At 44.0% G+C, this 16676-nt stretch overlaps 1 protein-coding gene across 2 annotated transcripts in view; it reads right to left on the minus strand.

Moving 5' to 3' along the window:
* CYYR1 (cysteine and tyrosine rich 1) overlaps nucleotides 1-13110 on the minus strand; it is a 58223-nt gene extending 45113 nt beyond the window's left edge. Inside the window, exons 1-2 of one of the 2 annotated variants that reach the window (XM_086631570.1) lie at nucleotides 13017-13110; nucleotides 10796-10898 (exon numbers count right to left, since the gene is read on the minus strand). In XM_086631570.1, coding sequence (XP_086487696.1) covers nucleotides 10796-10898; nucleotides 13017-13110 — 197 coding nt within the window. Of the gene's footprint in view, nucleotides 1-10795; nucleotides 10902-13016 lie in introns of both variants that reach the window. The other variant, XM_086631564.1, reaches the window with a different exon arrangement.
* Nucleotides 13111-16676: the final 3566 nt, after the last annotated feature.

Here is a 16676-nt window from a genome sequence, read left to right on the forward strand (position 1 = left end):
ACCATCGGACACAACCTCACTGACGTCTCCGGAGACTAGGACCACGCAGCACAGCAAGTGCCTGGCACACTGCAGTGTGGGAGAAGCTGTGCCCCAGAGCAGAGATGTTGGCAAACAGAAAGGCAGACAAAAATAACTGTTGTCTTAAAAGAATGCCACATTTGCACATAAGATTTTCTGACAGAAGAGTTTTACAGGAAGGTTACTAGTTACTTAGATCAGATCAACACCAAGGCATCTCACTCACAACCGAAAAAGCTTTTGTGCTGGACACGGCATGCAAAGAATCCACACACAAGACCGTTCTCCATCCCAAGAGGTTTTCATCTGAATATACTTATTCATGGCATATTTAATGTCTATATTCAGATGTCAAACTTTGGCTCCAAAAAATCAAAATTCTGCCCAAATAATTCATCTTTATTTGTGGTAGTTTATACTGCTTTTAGAACTGAGGAGCCCATCGCCAGCAGGAGCACACTCTATGTGGATGGCAGACAGGCGATGCCCTGACACTGTTGCCTTGCCTGAGCATGAGACCGAAATAACTCACAACCATAAGTGTTCTGAAACCCTCAGAAGGTAATATGCTACACAAGTGGAAAGCAAAGATAATTACAAAGAAGCTCTATTCTTTACACAAAACACTGCACTAACAAAATTCTTGTTACTCTTCCAGGAAAATCTCAAAGATTTCAAGAGATGTATTTCAACAAGGTCTTGTACAAAATACTATTAAGAGTTGTTTTAGTCCCAAGAATGAAAAGTTAAGTGTTAAACTTATGCTAGCTGCTTATTTTCTCTCCTCTTGGTTTACATTCACAAAGCAGCAGATGAGGAGCAGCCCAAAAGCTCAGGGACTCGAAGGATTTGATCCAAACAAAAGAATTAAGAGCGGCTGTCATGTATCATTTAAACACCATCACGTTATAAGTGCTACTTATACGTAAGTAATTAATTTTGGGACTCTCCAATGCTTGTCTTCCATTTCTGAATTCTCCTCAGTCTCCAATCAGAATATTTCTGTTCCGCTGTTTCTCCACGCTTAGCGGTCTATTGCAGAGGCATCGCGATACAGGAACAAGCACTCTGCAACGCTCTTCCTTCCTTCCTCCCCGTTCACCACTCCAACCAAAGTCACAGAGGCTGGTGGGCCGGGAGCGCCCCTGGCAAGGGGGGTCTCACTGGCCCCACAGTCCCTGAACTCTGAACGACAAGTGCTGCCTACGGGCACCACCAATGTGGTGCTTCAACCACACAGATATCAGAAGAGGATCGTAATGCCAGCCAGTACTCTAGACGGGTTTAGTGTCACAGGAAAACGGCAAAGTAGAATTTCAAAATAAAATTGATTATAAGATAATAATTGTGTGTATATATACACACACACATACATATGTACACATAGGCAACAGCTGCAATTCCCTGCCCTCTCCTTGGCAACCTTCTTGTTCTTCCCAGTTTATGTTACCTTACTCAGTGGGCTGCAAACTGTTCCTGGGGAACTCTGTCCTTTGAAGCGCAAGACATCCGCTTGCACCACTCTCCATGGTCGAATATGCCACTCTCCAAGGATAACTGCTTCCCTCTTGTCCCAGATGATTATTTCTATTCTGTTCCTTTTTCTGGGGAGGAGGAGGGATTACTAGTGGTGAGGGGGGGAAGGAAAGGAAAGAGGAGGAAGGAACACTGCTTACATCTAGGCCCTCTCTAACCCTGCTGTTGGAAGGAAAAAGTCAAACGCACAGGCACAACAGGAATAAGCAGTACAGAGTATCAGAGATCAAAACTGCAGTTAATGTGATAGCATAAACACAGACATTTGGGACTGCATTTTATATGTTATTCCTAGTTTACTAACACTGGTGCCCTATGGGCTGCTCAGAAGCTGGAAATAGTTACAGGGCAGCAGTACCCTAATTATACCTCTATTAGATCACCTTGACCATGGACTATACCATGGACTGGAGTAGAGAGAGTTTGCACAGTCCCTTCACGCTTCAATAGCAGCATAGCAAGGCCACAAGGCACCTAAAAATAAGGTTCACTGCGTCTTGGCTGATGAACAGATGTTTCAACAATAGCTGTAGATCCTTAGTACCTCTTGTGCTTGTGACAAACTGTACCATGGGCCTCAATAAAGGGAGAGGAGCTGGAACATTCAGCATTAAACCAAGCCTCCCTTGTGAGCAAAAGGAATAACTCCATTTAATGATAGCAGTAAAAATCTCTCATCTGTGTGGATGAGCCAACGGAGGGAGACAAGATGATGAAACATGCCTGCCCAGTTTGTAGTATTAGTGCCTCTCCATTCCATACTAAATACTTATGTATGGAGTGAGTCCCAGGAGAAATCTTGTATTTTACAAAAATAATTCATTACAGAGAAAGAAAAAGTTTTCATGATAGTGGAAGTGATTCTGAAAGCAAATGCCACAACTTTTTTCTTTTTTAAATAGAGAAAAATCATTGAGAAAACTTCATTGAATTTCTAAAGATTGTATTAACTGTGAAATTTCTATCTAGTTGTGGTTATAAATCTCGAAGGAACTTGCGGCTGCCCTGTGAATTACTAGTTCATTTCCTTTAATTTTTAATAACTCACTCACATATGCTGAACATTGTTTCTGTCCCTTAAAGAGGCGCACTAAGATTAGAACGAGAGTTTATCTTTCTAGGACAATATTGTTCAAATATTGAATTAGTGCTCCAATTATTTGGATTGGCTGCAATTACACTGTGCACAGCACCAAATGGTCCTCTTGCACAGCTTTTGACCCAGAAGTATCTTCATTAATAACCCTGCTCTGAGTTGGTGTGATACTACTTACTACAGAGCAACCAGTACAAAATGCAACAGACTAATCCTCCGAGAATCCCCTGAGCTCAGTGAAATCTCAGAATTAGCCAATAAACCAGAAATTCTCCTGCTGGGTGTAGAGGAGGCATGTATGCATTGGATATGCAGGCAAGTGGATGAGTCAGCTGAGGTGGGATTTGTCCTGTGCATCTCCTGACCCTCCAGGAGTGACACACCTCATTAAGCAGTACTTAAACTGGGAGCAAGGGAGCATGAAGTGGCAGTGAACACAGAAGGTACCATGGTGATTAAAAAGAAAGAAAAAGATGTTTTTTTCTAACACTTGGATTCAACAAGGTACTTGAGCTCACAACTTGTCCCATTAGAGGCAGTGCATGAAACCCTCTCTGAAGTAATTAACTTATTGATTTCAACAGGATGAGGACTCACATCTACTCGCTGCCTTGAAGTTACAAATGCATTTAACTACTTTGCTGAACTGGTGCCTAGCAGACTATCTGAATTCTCTTGAAAGCTTTAGATGTACTGAAGACTGAACAAAGTTACAGATTCTTTTCAAATTCAGAGGTGAACCTTTCCCCAACTTAAAAAAGGGAAAGGGGTGTGGAGGTATAAAATAACAGACAGAAGGTAAAATTCATATGAAGAAAGGAGAGTCTTCTTGTGATAGACACAATCCTCAGGCTCAGCCTTCACATCAGTCTTACTACTAAGTATTAAGAAAACATTTATCTTTTACATGACCAAACTTTATGGGAAAATCCTACAGGCTTCCAAAACAGACCACTGCAAGTGATAAACACAAAATTATCTCTCCTTTTCACTAAAAAATCTTTTCAAAATAAACAGTGCAGTATAAGCAAGCTAATTTCACTGAATTCCTGATGAATGTTTATTTTTCCCCCCTTAGAGTTTTCTGTAAGCCACAGAGAGCATTTCAGTGATTTATACCTTAATGCTTTCATTTTCAGGCCAAATTCTAACAATCTTCCAAATGATGAAAAACAGATGATCCACAGAGATGTCAACAACTCAAGTTTTAGCACAAAACCATGCTAGCCTTTTTTGTTAAGAACAACTGAACTCGCATGTTTACAAAGACTCCCAGTTTTCACTAAAAAAAAAGTATTCTAGTTCTTATGGCTATCTACTAAAATAAAAAAAAAAAATACACTTCCAAAAACGATCAAACAAACAAAAGAAACCAGTCCTGTTAGTCCCAAACATTTCAAAACAATTAGTCAGACATCAAAAAAAAAAAAGAAAAAAAGAGGTGGGAGCTTAAAGCAGGAGCTATCTTTTGAGAGCTGCTGTCGGGAAAGTGAAACAGTTTTTCCGATTTTGAGCTGCTTGTCACAACATTGGGTCAGAAATGAAAACACAAAGGGCTAAAGAAGAGGTGCCCTGTGTTTTAATTCTGGTGCTGACAAAGGTTTCCTCTGCAGCCATCGTCAAGAGCAGATACTGCTCTGGTCATAAATCTGATCACACATTCTCCACTGAAGGATATGAACTGGGACAATAGGCATGGAACAAAAAACAACTGGAAGTTCAAACACTTCACAAAGGTCACATTTCAAATACCAGTTCTCTCTCCAGCAGATCCTACAATGAAAATGTGGTCCTAGATCTCTCTCTAAGCTGTGGTTAATCAACCCCCTGCACAGAGTTGGATGCCTATCTTGCGGAGGTTTTCCCAGGCTGAAGCACAGTCAGCATGCTTCCACAGGTACTCCAGATGTTGGAAGACCAAAGTTTAAGAGGCTGAACTGCTATTCACCTCTTTGACACAATGAAAGGGAAATGGTTTTCATCTAATTATTAGAGTCTTGCCCTTGCCAATGATACATTTATAGCCAGCTCCCAGTACTCAGCACAAGCATCCCCAGGCTCTGCTCCATGTGCTCATTCAGGGGAGACTCTCTTGATCAGAAGCCACAACTCAAGTCAAACAGAAAAAATAATCATTGACCCAGGCCTTTGGCACATCTCTGGTATCACATCAGACGTCACAGAGCCAGAGTCATGAAACGGCAACTGCCAGGTAAATTGCACTTTTATATATTGTCCCAAAGTGCTTCAATTCTGGGAAATTTTGAACATTATATTGAGGAAGAGAACCACAATTTTATTTTAAGCAGAGTACCACACAATTGTAGTGCAGACATAGAACCATCCCCAACCCATATGCTGCTTTACATATTTACTGTGGGATGCCTGAAAGTGTTTAATTTTAATTATTTGGATCTACAGCAAATGCCAAGCTTCCTGATTTTTTTTTTTTATTCACTATGAACTCCAGAGGCTACATCTCTATATTCCTAATTCTTAAAATGTTAATTCTGTCCCTTGATGCACTCCTCCTCCATACCCACCATCCATCCCATATTCTCATATCAAGTGAATTGGCTTAAGGGACATTCTTCCTTTCATGAACGAAAATGGCATTCTCTGAGGTCAGCTGCTTTTCTCAAAAGTACTACTGGATATAAAGTACTTCACGTCAAATGCCACACTTAGATACACGGCACATGGCTTTTTCTTCAGTTTTGCAGGCTGAGGCATGCACACAATTTTTATACCAAATGTATTCTCTGCCTCTTTTCCTCCCATTCTCTCTGTCTGCCTTCCTTCCTTCCTGGCCACATTGTGCAACCTCTAGACTTAAAACAAAAAAAAAATCCAAAAAAACTCACCCCCGCTAACATACATTAAGTTCATGTAAATAACACCTGATATTTCATCAGTCACAGGCTGTTGCTTCCTCATTATCTCTGGTAAGATTTTTTCCACCTACTCTCTTGCAAATCACCATCCACCACCTGTAATGAGATCACAGTTCTCTGAAGCTTTTATTTACTTTTTCCTCCAGTTACTTTTGAAGTCCTCGGTATCACGTGTTTTGGTTTATTTTGTTTTCTTTTTCTAAACAAAAGTTGCCTTAGAGTAAGTCATTCTGAAGACATTTCCCAAGAAACTTCATATACTTTACAATGTAATGTAGCATCACCACATCTTAGCCTTCTCCTTCTGCTTAAGCTAACATTCCAGTTTACTACCCTTAAAAGAAAATACAAACACCCAGGGAAATACAAACTAATCACCAGAGCTGAATGTTTTATCAGTGAGTTTTCTTGAATACCATGGGCCAAATCTGGGTGTAAGTCCCTTCGCTTCCATTGAACGGACTGATTCATCTGGCCCTGCAGTATTCATCTGAAAGAACAGCTGGACTATTTGTCCTCTTTGCGCCATTATTTATCTGGAATCTGGGATTATTTCACACCAACTCAGCTGCTCGCTGTGAAGTGATGTGAAAGAGCAAAGGCAGCATCCAGAACCACCCTGGACGGCATGCAACTACTGACATCTGTCCAGAGAGCTCCCTGCAGCCCAGAAGTTACCTGTGGGCAATGATAAACACAAGGCACAACGTGGTGGAAAAAAATGAACTGGAAATTAGCCCACAGAAAATCCACCAGGATAAGCACAAAGGCCAAACAATTTGGGGCCTCTCAGAGGCAAATACAAAGAGCATTGTCAGAAACACTCACACATACCAATTTGAGTTCAGCAGAAGAAACTCCTTTTGCACTGACTGCCACCTCTGAACAGCTCTGGAGTTCGAGGCTGGAGCTCAAGGCAATAACCAGATGTCTCCAATTCCTCTGAGTGACAGAAGGCAAAATGCTGCTGGTTGGTTAGTTAGGGAGATACTGTTGTTGTGGGCAAACCTGGGTCATCTGGCACAGAGAAAACATGCTGCAGTCCTCACAGTCCCTAGCCTGGTAGCAAGCTGAAGACACAGACGTGGCACAGGGAAGATGATAAAAGGTCAGTCACAAACAATTAAATAGCTTAGAAACCAGCTTCTGAGGAGGAGGACAGTTTGAGTTTCTTGACTCAAAGGGCTGGGATGATGCTGAAGGCTGGGAAGGGTGCCTCCAACCTTTCTTCTGCTGGGCAGTGAAAAGGAACAGTCCAAGCACTCAAGCATCCCTGCACCTTTCCCTTCATCCCACTGACACAGCTCCATTATGTTGCACAAGTCCAAACATAAATTTGTAATTTGTCCAAGAAAAAAATATTTTTAGAAGAGCTAACTATTAAGCACTAGATGCCAAGCAAATAAGCAGGAGGAAATGCATATGCATCAGAGGAAATAATGACAGGCTGTAGCTATTGAAAACCAGTAGGAAGGGAAATATAGCTGGAACATTAATGCTGTAACAACTTGCTCTGAAAGGGTATCATGGGGGGCAGGGAGAGGAGGAGGGAAGATTCGTTACTTTACATTAGAGATGCTCATGAGATTACAGATGGCTCAATCACAGACCTTGAATGCTTACAGATTATACCTGTAGTCCAGCTAAAGATGAGGTTACTGAAACATCTCTTACAGGCCCTGAAATCCTAATACTAGAGTGAGCCAGTAACTCTGCATCTGTTCTTCATGTGTGGAAAGAAAAACAGGCTAATCACAGATGCACACAGCCTGGAGGATGTTTGCTGAAAACCTCATCTGACTAAAGAAAAAAAATTCCCCGGTGTCATAAAAAGATGACAATTTCTTAAAACAGCAAATTCTAAAACTCTACACGGAATATCTCAATGTTGAATCTCATTTTAATGAGTGAAGAGAGCCAATTAATCACTTAAAAACTACAAGCAACTTAAGTATCAATGATCATGATCTAGGCACACTGACTTTGTTTTAAAATCCATATATACACTATTGCCTGGTGTTCATAATCTGTTTGTACAATTGCTGGCATATGGGTCTAGAAAGTGAAGAGAGAGAGGCATGAAACAAAACAGAGAATTGTTTAAAAAGAACCTACTTCATGCAAAAAGGCTTTTCCAAAACTGCAAGAGAGAATCACTCTTCTAAAAAAAAAAAACCACCCTGGAGAAGATAGAGAGCAGAAACTTCAGAAAGACATGCAGATTTATAAAGAATGGAGAGAGCAGATAAATTAGTGGCAAACAAATAAAGAACAGGCAACCTCTAAAGAAGCAGAGGAGCCAGCACAACGCTGAGGACTACTAATGCTGTTTAAGACAGTAAAAAGGCACTTCTGAACACACGCACACAGATCAAGACCACTGTTTGGTGCAGACAGTAGGATCAAAAACAATGACATGGGAAAAGGATATTTGAAGAAATTATCAGGACACATAGTTTGTTGGATCAAAAATGGTTGTTTAGAAGATTTCAATACACAGCTGTTACTAGAAAGACATAAGCGGGCAGGTTGCTAGTGGCCATTTCCAAACTCTAGGGTTTGTGTCTTCTTCTAATGCAATGTCATCAGTTTGTCAGTTGGGGGTGAGGCAACATGAAGCTTCTGCAGGAAAAGCTTGTACATGAAACAAAAAGACCAATATAGTCCCAAACAATGAAAGGTGAAGGTTATTCTTACGGAGCAAGTCACAATAGCATCTTTTGCAATGCAACTGAATACGAGGTAGTAACCCTGCAAAGAACAGTTCGCAGGCTTAAAGCAGTTGACACGCTTTGAAGACTGTGACTTAAGGACTTAGAGCTGTAACAAATTGCTAAGTTCATTCATGTCTTCTGTGATCATCACAGATATCTGCTTCAAAATAGGTACCCAAAGAAAGATTCAGGAAAAAATAATCTTAGCAAGTCTTCTGTCAAAACCCTGTGCTCAGCCCTGCGAGCCACACTTCAAGAAGGAAGCGGAAATACTAGAGGGAGCTCAAAGGAAGGCCAAAGAATTGACCCCTGGGCAGGGCAAAGTAAAACAAAGCACATCTTACATGTGAGGCTGACAAGAGTTCACCCAGCTCAGCGATAAGGTTGAGTGCTGTCATGATGACTATTTAGGGCCACATTTCAAACTTACAGATAAGTTAAGAGCTGACAGTAGGAATTTCAGCCTTCATTTCCCAGCAAAATTTCCCAGCAATGTTAGTAAATGAGCTATAGAACAGTTTACCAGGACAGATGGTCAACCAATTAATGCCTGAAGTTTTAAACATGTGCAATCTTATTTTGAAAGAAGACACACCCAAACAGCTTTTAGGGAAAAAAAAAATAAAATCTATGGCTCAATTCTGTAAAATGGCAGGTCAGAGGAGTATAATGATTCCTGACTGGTCTTCAAGGCTATGAACTGGAGTACTTAACCATAAAAACTTAGAAGAATCAAATGTCTCCTTCAAACCATGTTGTGGCAAACAGCACGAGTCCCTCCAATATTCAAAACCATCCAGATACACACAAACTCTTGCAATGTGTCAGAGCCACTCACACTTAGCTCTAATTCCATAGCTGTTTACATTTGTTAAATAAACATACAAAGGACTAGATGTCAACCTGATGCTGAAGGCAGGGTTTGAACAGTTTGGCTGTCACTTCAAACAATCCCCTGGTCACTTTAAACAAGCTCCTAGTTGATCCTTCCAAAGCAGAGCTCTGACACTAGGCTAGGCAAATGCCAGCGATGTGCACGTGGAAGTAGGACATGATATTCACTTGATTGTTGCTCTATGTGAAGCCTCCTTCTTATAATGTGATATCCTATGCTATTATGTCCATCATTCCTAACCGCATGTGAGCTGGAATAAGGTTTTCAAAAACTGCACCTCCTTCCATGCATGTAAATGAGAAAGCAACTTTGGAATGAGAAAAGAAAAAAAAAAATGAAAGCAGACATTCCCTAGGTGAGCAGGGGAAAAAAAAAATCCCTTGTCATTCTCCAATAGTAATCAATCTTAAGTACATGCTTTTTTATTTCCAGAGGAATGAAGGATTCTGGTGCTCCATCATCATTTTATTTACTTTAGCCCAGGAAGTGTCTGATCTGCTTTAAAAACTGTGGATCAATTCTGTATTAAAATACCATCACTCTGCCTGCTACTTCAAAGTGCCATAAAATATGCTGAAGGGAGCACTGGCATGTTCCCCAGGTACCATGGCTAAAACAAAAGCTGCAACAGAGGAGTCTTTTTAGAAAAAGCAACTACCACCTTCCCACTCACTCCCTCCCAAGCACTGCGCAGTTCATACGATGTACCTCTTTTTCATTTTCTGGTTTTAGTCAAGAATACAAACCAAAAGTACGTCATGGACTGCATGCTAAACTTTGAGTAAATTAGTGGTGGGGCTGATGAAACAGAAGGTAAGATGCCCTATCTTGAAGAACAATATTTTATGTTTTGTTTAGGTTTGTCCTCACACATGGATGTGATACTTATGGATTGTCACTTAAATTAAGCCCAGAGCCTAGAGTCAGGTCCACTATTACACAGGCTTCTCTTCTTCCTCACCAATGTAGAGCTAACAGCTGCGCTGGAGCCTAAGTTTTTAATGAACAGTTTAGTCCTCTATTTTTCTCTAGATAGGAAATATTCATACCCACCCCATTTCACCTGCTGTGTTTTTTTAAGCACTGTGAAGCATGCTATTCATACTGCAGTGTTAAAGGGTCAGATTGCCCTCACCTAGAATCTATTTAATAAATTCCACCAAAAGTCAAAACATCATTTGACAAAAACAAACAAGTCAATAAAAAGGACAAAAAAAAGTACTCCAAGCAAAAAGAATCTCAAATCCAAGTCATTTGAATAGTGGTTTGACTCAGGTATTGTAACAAAGCATTTCAATAAAAACCACAAGATTTCAATTCACAGTCCTTTTCATCTGAAGAGCTTGAAACAAAGTTCTCACCACCGCCAAGGCTTACATCCGCAAATTATGTAACTGCACACAAGCTAAGGCCATAACCCTCAATTTCATCAAGCTTTCTGGTATGCTTCAAAATATATGCAACATGAGACTTTAGAGGGAATACCAACGTTTGTTACCAGCAAGCAAAAAAAACAAAACCAAAAAATCCCAAACTTTGCCATTGTTTATCGACAAAACAAAGTTTCCCACAACCCGATTTTACATCAAGTCCATGAACAGAGTACATCAGTTTTTTTCTAAAGCGCAAATATACTTACGAAAGGACATTCCCAATGTAGGCATAATATGAACAGCAGTAGGGAGTCGTCCCATCACAGCAGTAAGCTTTGCAGTCATTATCACACTGAGCCAGACAATCTTCTGCTGAATAAAAATAACATTCATGCGGTCAAATGGCAGCAACAACAAAATGCTGTACAGCACAGCTTTAAAAAAATGCAATCTAACAGTTTTATACAATCGCAGGACTTCACTCGAGGTGTGACCTGACCCTGTAATCCCCAGCAGCTCATTCCCACTCATTCTGCATTTCAGTAGGAAGTTCAGAGCTAGGTGCTTTGTGTACAGGTATTTTGTAGCTAGCCGTATCAGTTCCTACTCATATTTAACCATTAAAAATAAAAAAGAGCATTTTGATACATCAAGACACCACGGATCACCTTTTTCCCTTCCAGCAAGGAGTCCAGAGGGAAATCTGAGGCTGGGCTGCCTATCTTGCTGAGCTGCAGGGTGGCAGGACAGGAGAAGGAAGCTGTCTGGGAATGGGCTTTCTCCCCCAGTCCCTGCCCAGCCTCAGCCCAGGGTGTAAATTAGAGCTGTCTGGGGCTCCCTCAACCCTTGCCAGCTGGCAGCAGCTCCCTTCGCTCCCTCCAGCTCCAGGGCCATGGCCAGCATGGCACTGCAGCGCCCAGCACGGGAGCCAGCAGTGCCCTCTCTACCCCACTGCCAAAGTCTGTCCTGCCTAGCCGGGGCCACAAACGTTTCCAGCAGCGATGTTCTGCTGGACTAAGGAACAATACAAACTGTGAAACAACAGTAAGAGAGTTTTTTACAATTAAGAAACATGGAAGAACATGCACCGTTTTATTACCATGAGAAGCTATTTTAAAGCTATCGACCTCTTGTCTCTGTGTACTGCCAACGCACTGTAAAAGCGTCCTTGCGAGTCCCACTCTTCCCAAACCTCATTCTGGTCTTTCCTTCCCCACTGTCAGGACCTCAGCTGCAGCCTGGATGTACCCAAACGGACTCCCTGCCCCACACACCATCACCTTTAGTCACCTCTTCGGTCACGCAAACACACGCTGCCACAGTGGAGACCTGAAAGTGAAGACGACAAACTGTGCTTCTGCATTCCTGATACGCTGTGGCTCCCGTTCTCCAGGCGGCTGATCACACTAAGGGGTTCCTGCTCTCCCGTTACCACCTTTCATCCGTGCTGGCTCAATTTTCAGCATTACCTCGTCTCGGCTGCTGCCACGCTCCCGTTTCTGCCCCACCTCTGGCTGCAAGTTCCCACCTCGCACCGAGGCTCCTTTGCACACTGGCCATGTAGCGAGCGGCTGGTGCTGCTGGTCCATCCCAAAACCTTAATCTTGCTCATCGGATTTTAGCAAGACAGCTCTCTGAACTCACTGACGCTTGGCCTCTGCTTAACTACAAGCACCAACTGAGGGTGAGGGCCGGAGAGGTGTTTGCAACGCAGGACGTGCATCAGCTCACACCGCTGCTCCCTAAACCTGTGCAATCACCCCTATATTAAAGAAACGCCCATGCACAAAGTGGAACAACTGATCCATCGATCTACAGACCAGCCCCCCAACAAGTGAATCGGGGCAGCCGGAGGGCCGGCAATCTCCAGAAGGCGAGGGGAGGCCCATGGCTGGCACGGGCCCTGCTGTGAAGGAGCAGCAACAGGGGGCAACCGCCGAGCCTGTGTGCGGGGCTCCCCACAACAGGGCTTCTGCACTGTTACCGCTGCACGACTCCCCACACCAGCACCTTCAGGCTTTTGCACTGTTACCCATTTTTGCCACCGGCGCTTAGGTCTCCGGCTGTGCCCCCAACACGCCCGGCGAGCGCAGCTACGTCGCCCATGGCTCCCATTCGCTCACCTCACCCGGCGGCACGACGGGTGCCCTCACCCTGCCCGGGGTGGCGGTGCCGGGACACCTCACGGCACCTCTCCCGAAGGGCGGGGGTTTAACCTCCCTGCAGCCCGAGAGGGACCCGCACACCTCACCCCCTGCCCGAGAGAGGTCTGCTGAGACACCCCGCAGAGCCTCGTCCAACCCCGGCTGCCAATTCGATCGCCGACACGAAGGAAAAGACCCTGCGTTCGCCTCAAACCGCCCGGCCCCGCTACCCGCGGCGGCCACCGCCGGGCGCCGACCCTCGCCGCCCTCTCACCCCGCTCGCACCCGCTGCCTGCGGCTTCGCGCCTCCCCCTGCCCCACGCACCCGCCCGGCCCTGCTGACCTGCCAGGAGGAGGAGGAGGAAAAAGAAAAAGCGGAGCGGCACCCCCCATCCGGGACGCCCCTCGGCCCGGCCTCGCCGCCCCGCTCCCTCCATGCCGGCGGCGGGCGCGGAGCCGCCGACCGCCCCGTCGCGGCGCGGAGGCGGGACGGCCGCGGCGGCGGTGCCGGGGTGGGGAGGGTGGCGGTGGCGGGTGGTGCCGTCGGGGCCGGGCCGGGCCCGCTGCCCCCCGCCGTGCCGGGGCCGCCCCCCGGGCTGTCCCGGCGGCGCCGTGGGTGGCGGCGGCGGGGCCGCCCCGTCGCGGCACGGCCCCCTCACGCTTCCCCGCCCCCCGGCGCCTTTGTCCGTGCCGGCCCGGGTTCGCGGGGGTGCGGAAGGCCGCGCCCGTCTTCCTCCCCCTGCCTCGGTCAGGAGCTGTGTTCGAGGGGTTTTCCGATGGGATTAAAATCGTGGTTGTTTGTAAACTGGGATTAAAATTGTGAGTTGCTTGCCAGCGCACGAGCAGAACCAGTGTGTGGGACGGGTGCGCTGTGGCCAAGGCGGGGTGCCGGCCGAACTGGCGGCTGTAGCGGCGGCAAAACCGGGCTGCTTCCAGCGTGGCTGCCCGTGCCCGTCGGTCTCTGCCGGAGCGACCTCGGCAGCCTCCTGCCGCGGGGAGCCACTGCGTTACCGTGCCGATGGCTGAACACCCCAAACGCGCTTGTCCGCTTTCTTCAGTATTAAAGATTCTCCCTGACACTGCCAGAACAATATCCTCTCTGAGGCGTTTTTCAAGAATCACTTTTGATAACTGTTTAAATGCCGCCATAATTAACTCTGTGCAAGAGTTCCCACAGCCAGGGCCCAGAGGCTGAAATACCCTGTGGTTTCACAAAACAAAAGGGTTAGCTCTGACTTTGCAATGAAGAGCTGCAAGTCGAGGAATGCCCTTTGAAAGGTTGAAGTATGCACACAAAAATGAGAAACATCCACAGGTGTTTCTGCTCATAAAGGGCTTCCTGCTGCTGGAAGCTTAAGAGGGGAAGGCTGACACAGAAACATACAATGAATTTTTTTTTAAAGCATTTAGCTATTCTACACTAACGACAACAAAACCCCAAAGCACCAAGCCAAGTCACTTGAAAGCTGGTTGATTTGTTTATCAACGCACAACTGAGTGTTTTTTTAAATGTACACCAGATTTTGACCACCGACAAAGAAAAGAAACTTTTCTTGTTTTTAACTACCCTGCAGTGTGTATCCCTTAGTTTATGCAACAGCCTGAATGAAACATATGACAGAAAACTTCAGTTATGTGTTAGCTGCTGAGAGTGAGACTCAGACCAGGTGGGTAACTTAATTTCAAAGGAATTACATCTGTTCCCTGTATCTTCATCTGGTCACAGGCCATAGTTTGTCCCTGAACAAATCTCTGAAAAAAATAATATGGTTTTGCCAATAGATTGCCTTGGTAGTAAAGGAGAAGAATTTAACAGATAAAGGAGACTCCTAGCCACAACGATACTCCTTAGAAAACTCCATATCAGCACCACATGATGACAAAATCATATCTTATTGAAAATGTTTTTTTGAAAGATGGTTTCGAAAAGCATGAAGGATTGATAAGATTATGTTAAGCGTACAAGCCCTGAAGTGCTAATCTTCAGGCACAGTTCAAGGAGAAAATCCCGCTCCCAGTGCACTAGTGTTTTGAAACTCACTATAATCAGGCATCTCTGTCTCCAGAAGCTTAATTAGCAGTTTAGAAACAGTAATTATCACACGTAGAGCACTAGAAGAAACTTAATAGGGAAAAAGGCACATGCTTAAGACAAGCATTTAAACTACTTTACCTCTAGACTTCCTCTAGAGAAATCACTTCAAAACAATTAACAGCATATTTTATATACATAACTGAAGATGTCTCTCGTTCAACTCAAGCTGCTATCTGGCTGAATGTGAGGAAAGATAAATCTTCTACATGTTTTCCACCGTGTAACCAGCCAACCAACTTCAGAGCACCTCCAAAAGAGCCCAGACATACGTCGTGGCAGCAGGGGAGCTGCTGAATTGGGCAAACCCCTGGTTCTGGAAAGAGGAGAGGCTGGGAAGATGTCTTTTCACCTCTGCCCCATGTCATCCTATAACTCTTCTGAGTGTTAGCCACCTCTGAGCACCACCTTCTCCTCCTGGCTGTGCAAGATTCAGGTGCATGGTTCGCAGTCAGGAATGGTGCTTGTATCTGCTCTGGTACCTGGGAGAAGTGTGAATCTTACCCTTATTTTCCTGTAGGTTCCTCGTGTCAATGTCCAGAGGTAGGGAGTAAAATAGATATGCTACTTAAGATGGCAAATATAATTTAATTATACATTTCATTTAGTATCTTCTTTTCTTCTCCACCATGAAAGAACCACCAGGATTAGCATACTCCACCCTCTGCTGAAGGTCATGAAAGGCTTCCCAACAACTTCACTGTTAGCTGGACTGTGCTTTTAGTTTCTGATTCCCTCCTGTCTCCCCTTACTAATCTAATCACTAGTCAAAAAGACTTAATCTTTTCTCCTCCTTTAAAGATAAATCTCTTCACATTTCTAGTCACTTTTCACTGCCACTTTGGGATACTCTTTCTGCCACGTGTTTTTCTGAGGATGGCCTGAATCCTAAATGCAACATTTAAAATGGATTTTCAATATCAAACTCTGTCCTGCTTTGACAGAATGCCATGTCCTTTCCTGACCACTCCATTGGCACGCATTAGGTCTATTGTAGTATTGTCAGATAGTTACACGTACACTATTAATGACTATAACACAAAAAAAATACATGCTTGCTTTCTTTTTCAAAAAAGTTGTCTATGATTATATTGCTACTTATCTCCACACAAGCCACTTCATTATCTCCTTCAGGATTTCTGATTTCTTCCAGTATCTTTGACACTGGAGAACTGATCGCAGCAAAGAGAAGGCTACGAGACAGTCTTGTTCTTCTCTGCACAGCCTGCCCGTCTGTGTCACATGAGGAATGTACTACTCAACACTCCTGCCTGTTGCCATACAAAGCTCACAAAAAGCATAATGCAGGAATGCCATTATTCCTAGGCAGCAAAAACCATACCTCCTGGCCCCTTCGGTTATATCTACCATGTTAAGGTAGATGTAAGTATACTCTGCAGTATAGCAGTTATATTCTACAGAATAGAATCATTCTACAGGTAGGAGTACATTATTTTTGTGAATGTGTAAAAGCTATTGAAATCTCTACATTTTGCCTACAGAAAAAAGCTCAAGGCAGCAGAGAAGAAGACAGGTGGATGTTTTTTAATTATTTGCAAGTCAGAAGTTTCCCTGTTCTTACCCTCTTCATGCATTTGCCTGCAGGAAGGGAAATGGAGGAACACCTTCGGCATTACTTCTGTTAAGAGCAAGGAGTGTCTCAAAAACACTGTATCCTTTCTGATAGAGCACCAGACAGTGATTTATAAACCTATGCTGACAGTAGACATCTGCTGAATGGCTGAATTTCATTCAGACTTGATAAACACTATTTAAAAATACAGACAATTGTGTGCTTTCTTTGTTTCCTTAATGAAATATTTATTTAATAAACTAACCAATAGTTAGGTTAGGTGAGGCTTAGCAAACAGTAATAACATCTAGGGAAAATTCACTGACCACAGCAGTCTT

Source organism: Tauraco erythrolophus, chromosome 1 (genome assembly GCF_009769465.1).
Source record: "Tauraco erythrolophus isolate bTauEry1 chromosome 1, bTauEry1.pri, whole genome shotgun sequence".
Lineage (NCBI taxonomy): Eukaryota > Metazoa > Chordata > Aves > Musophagiformes > Musophagidae > Tauraco > Tauraco erythrolophus.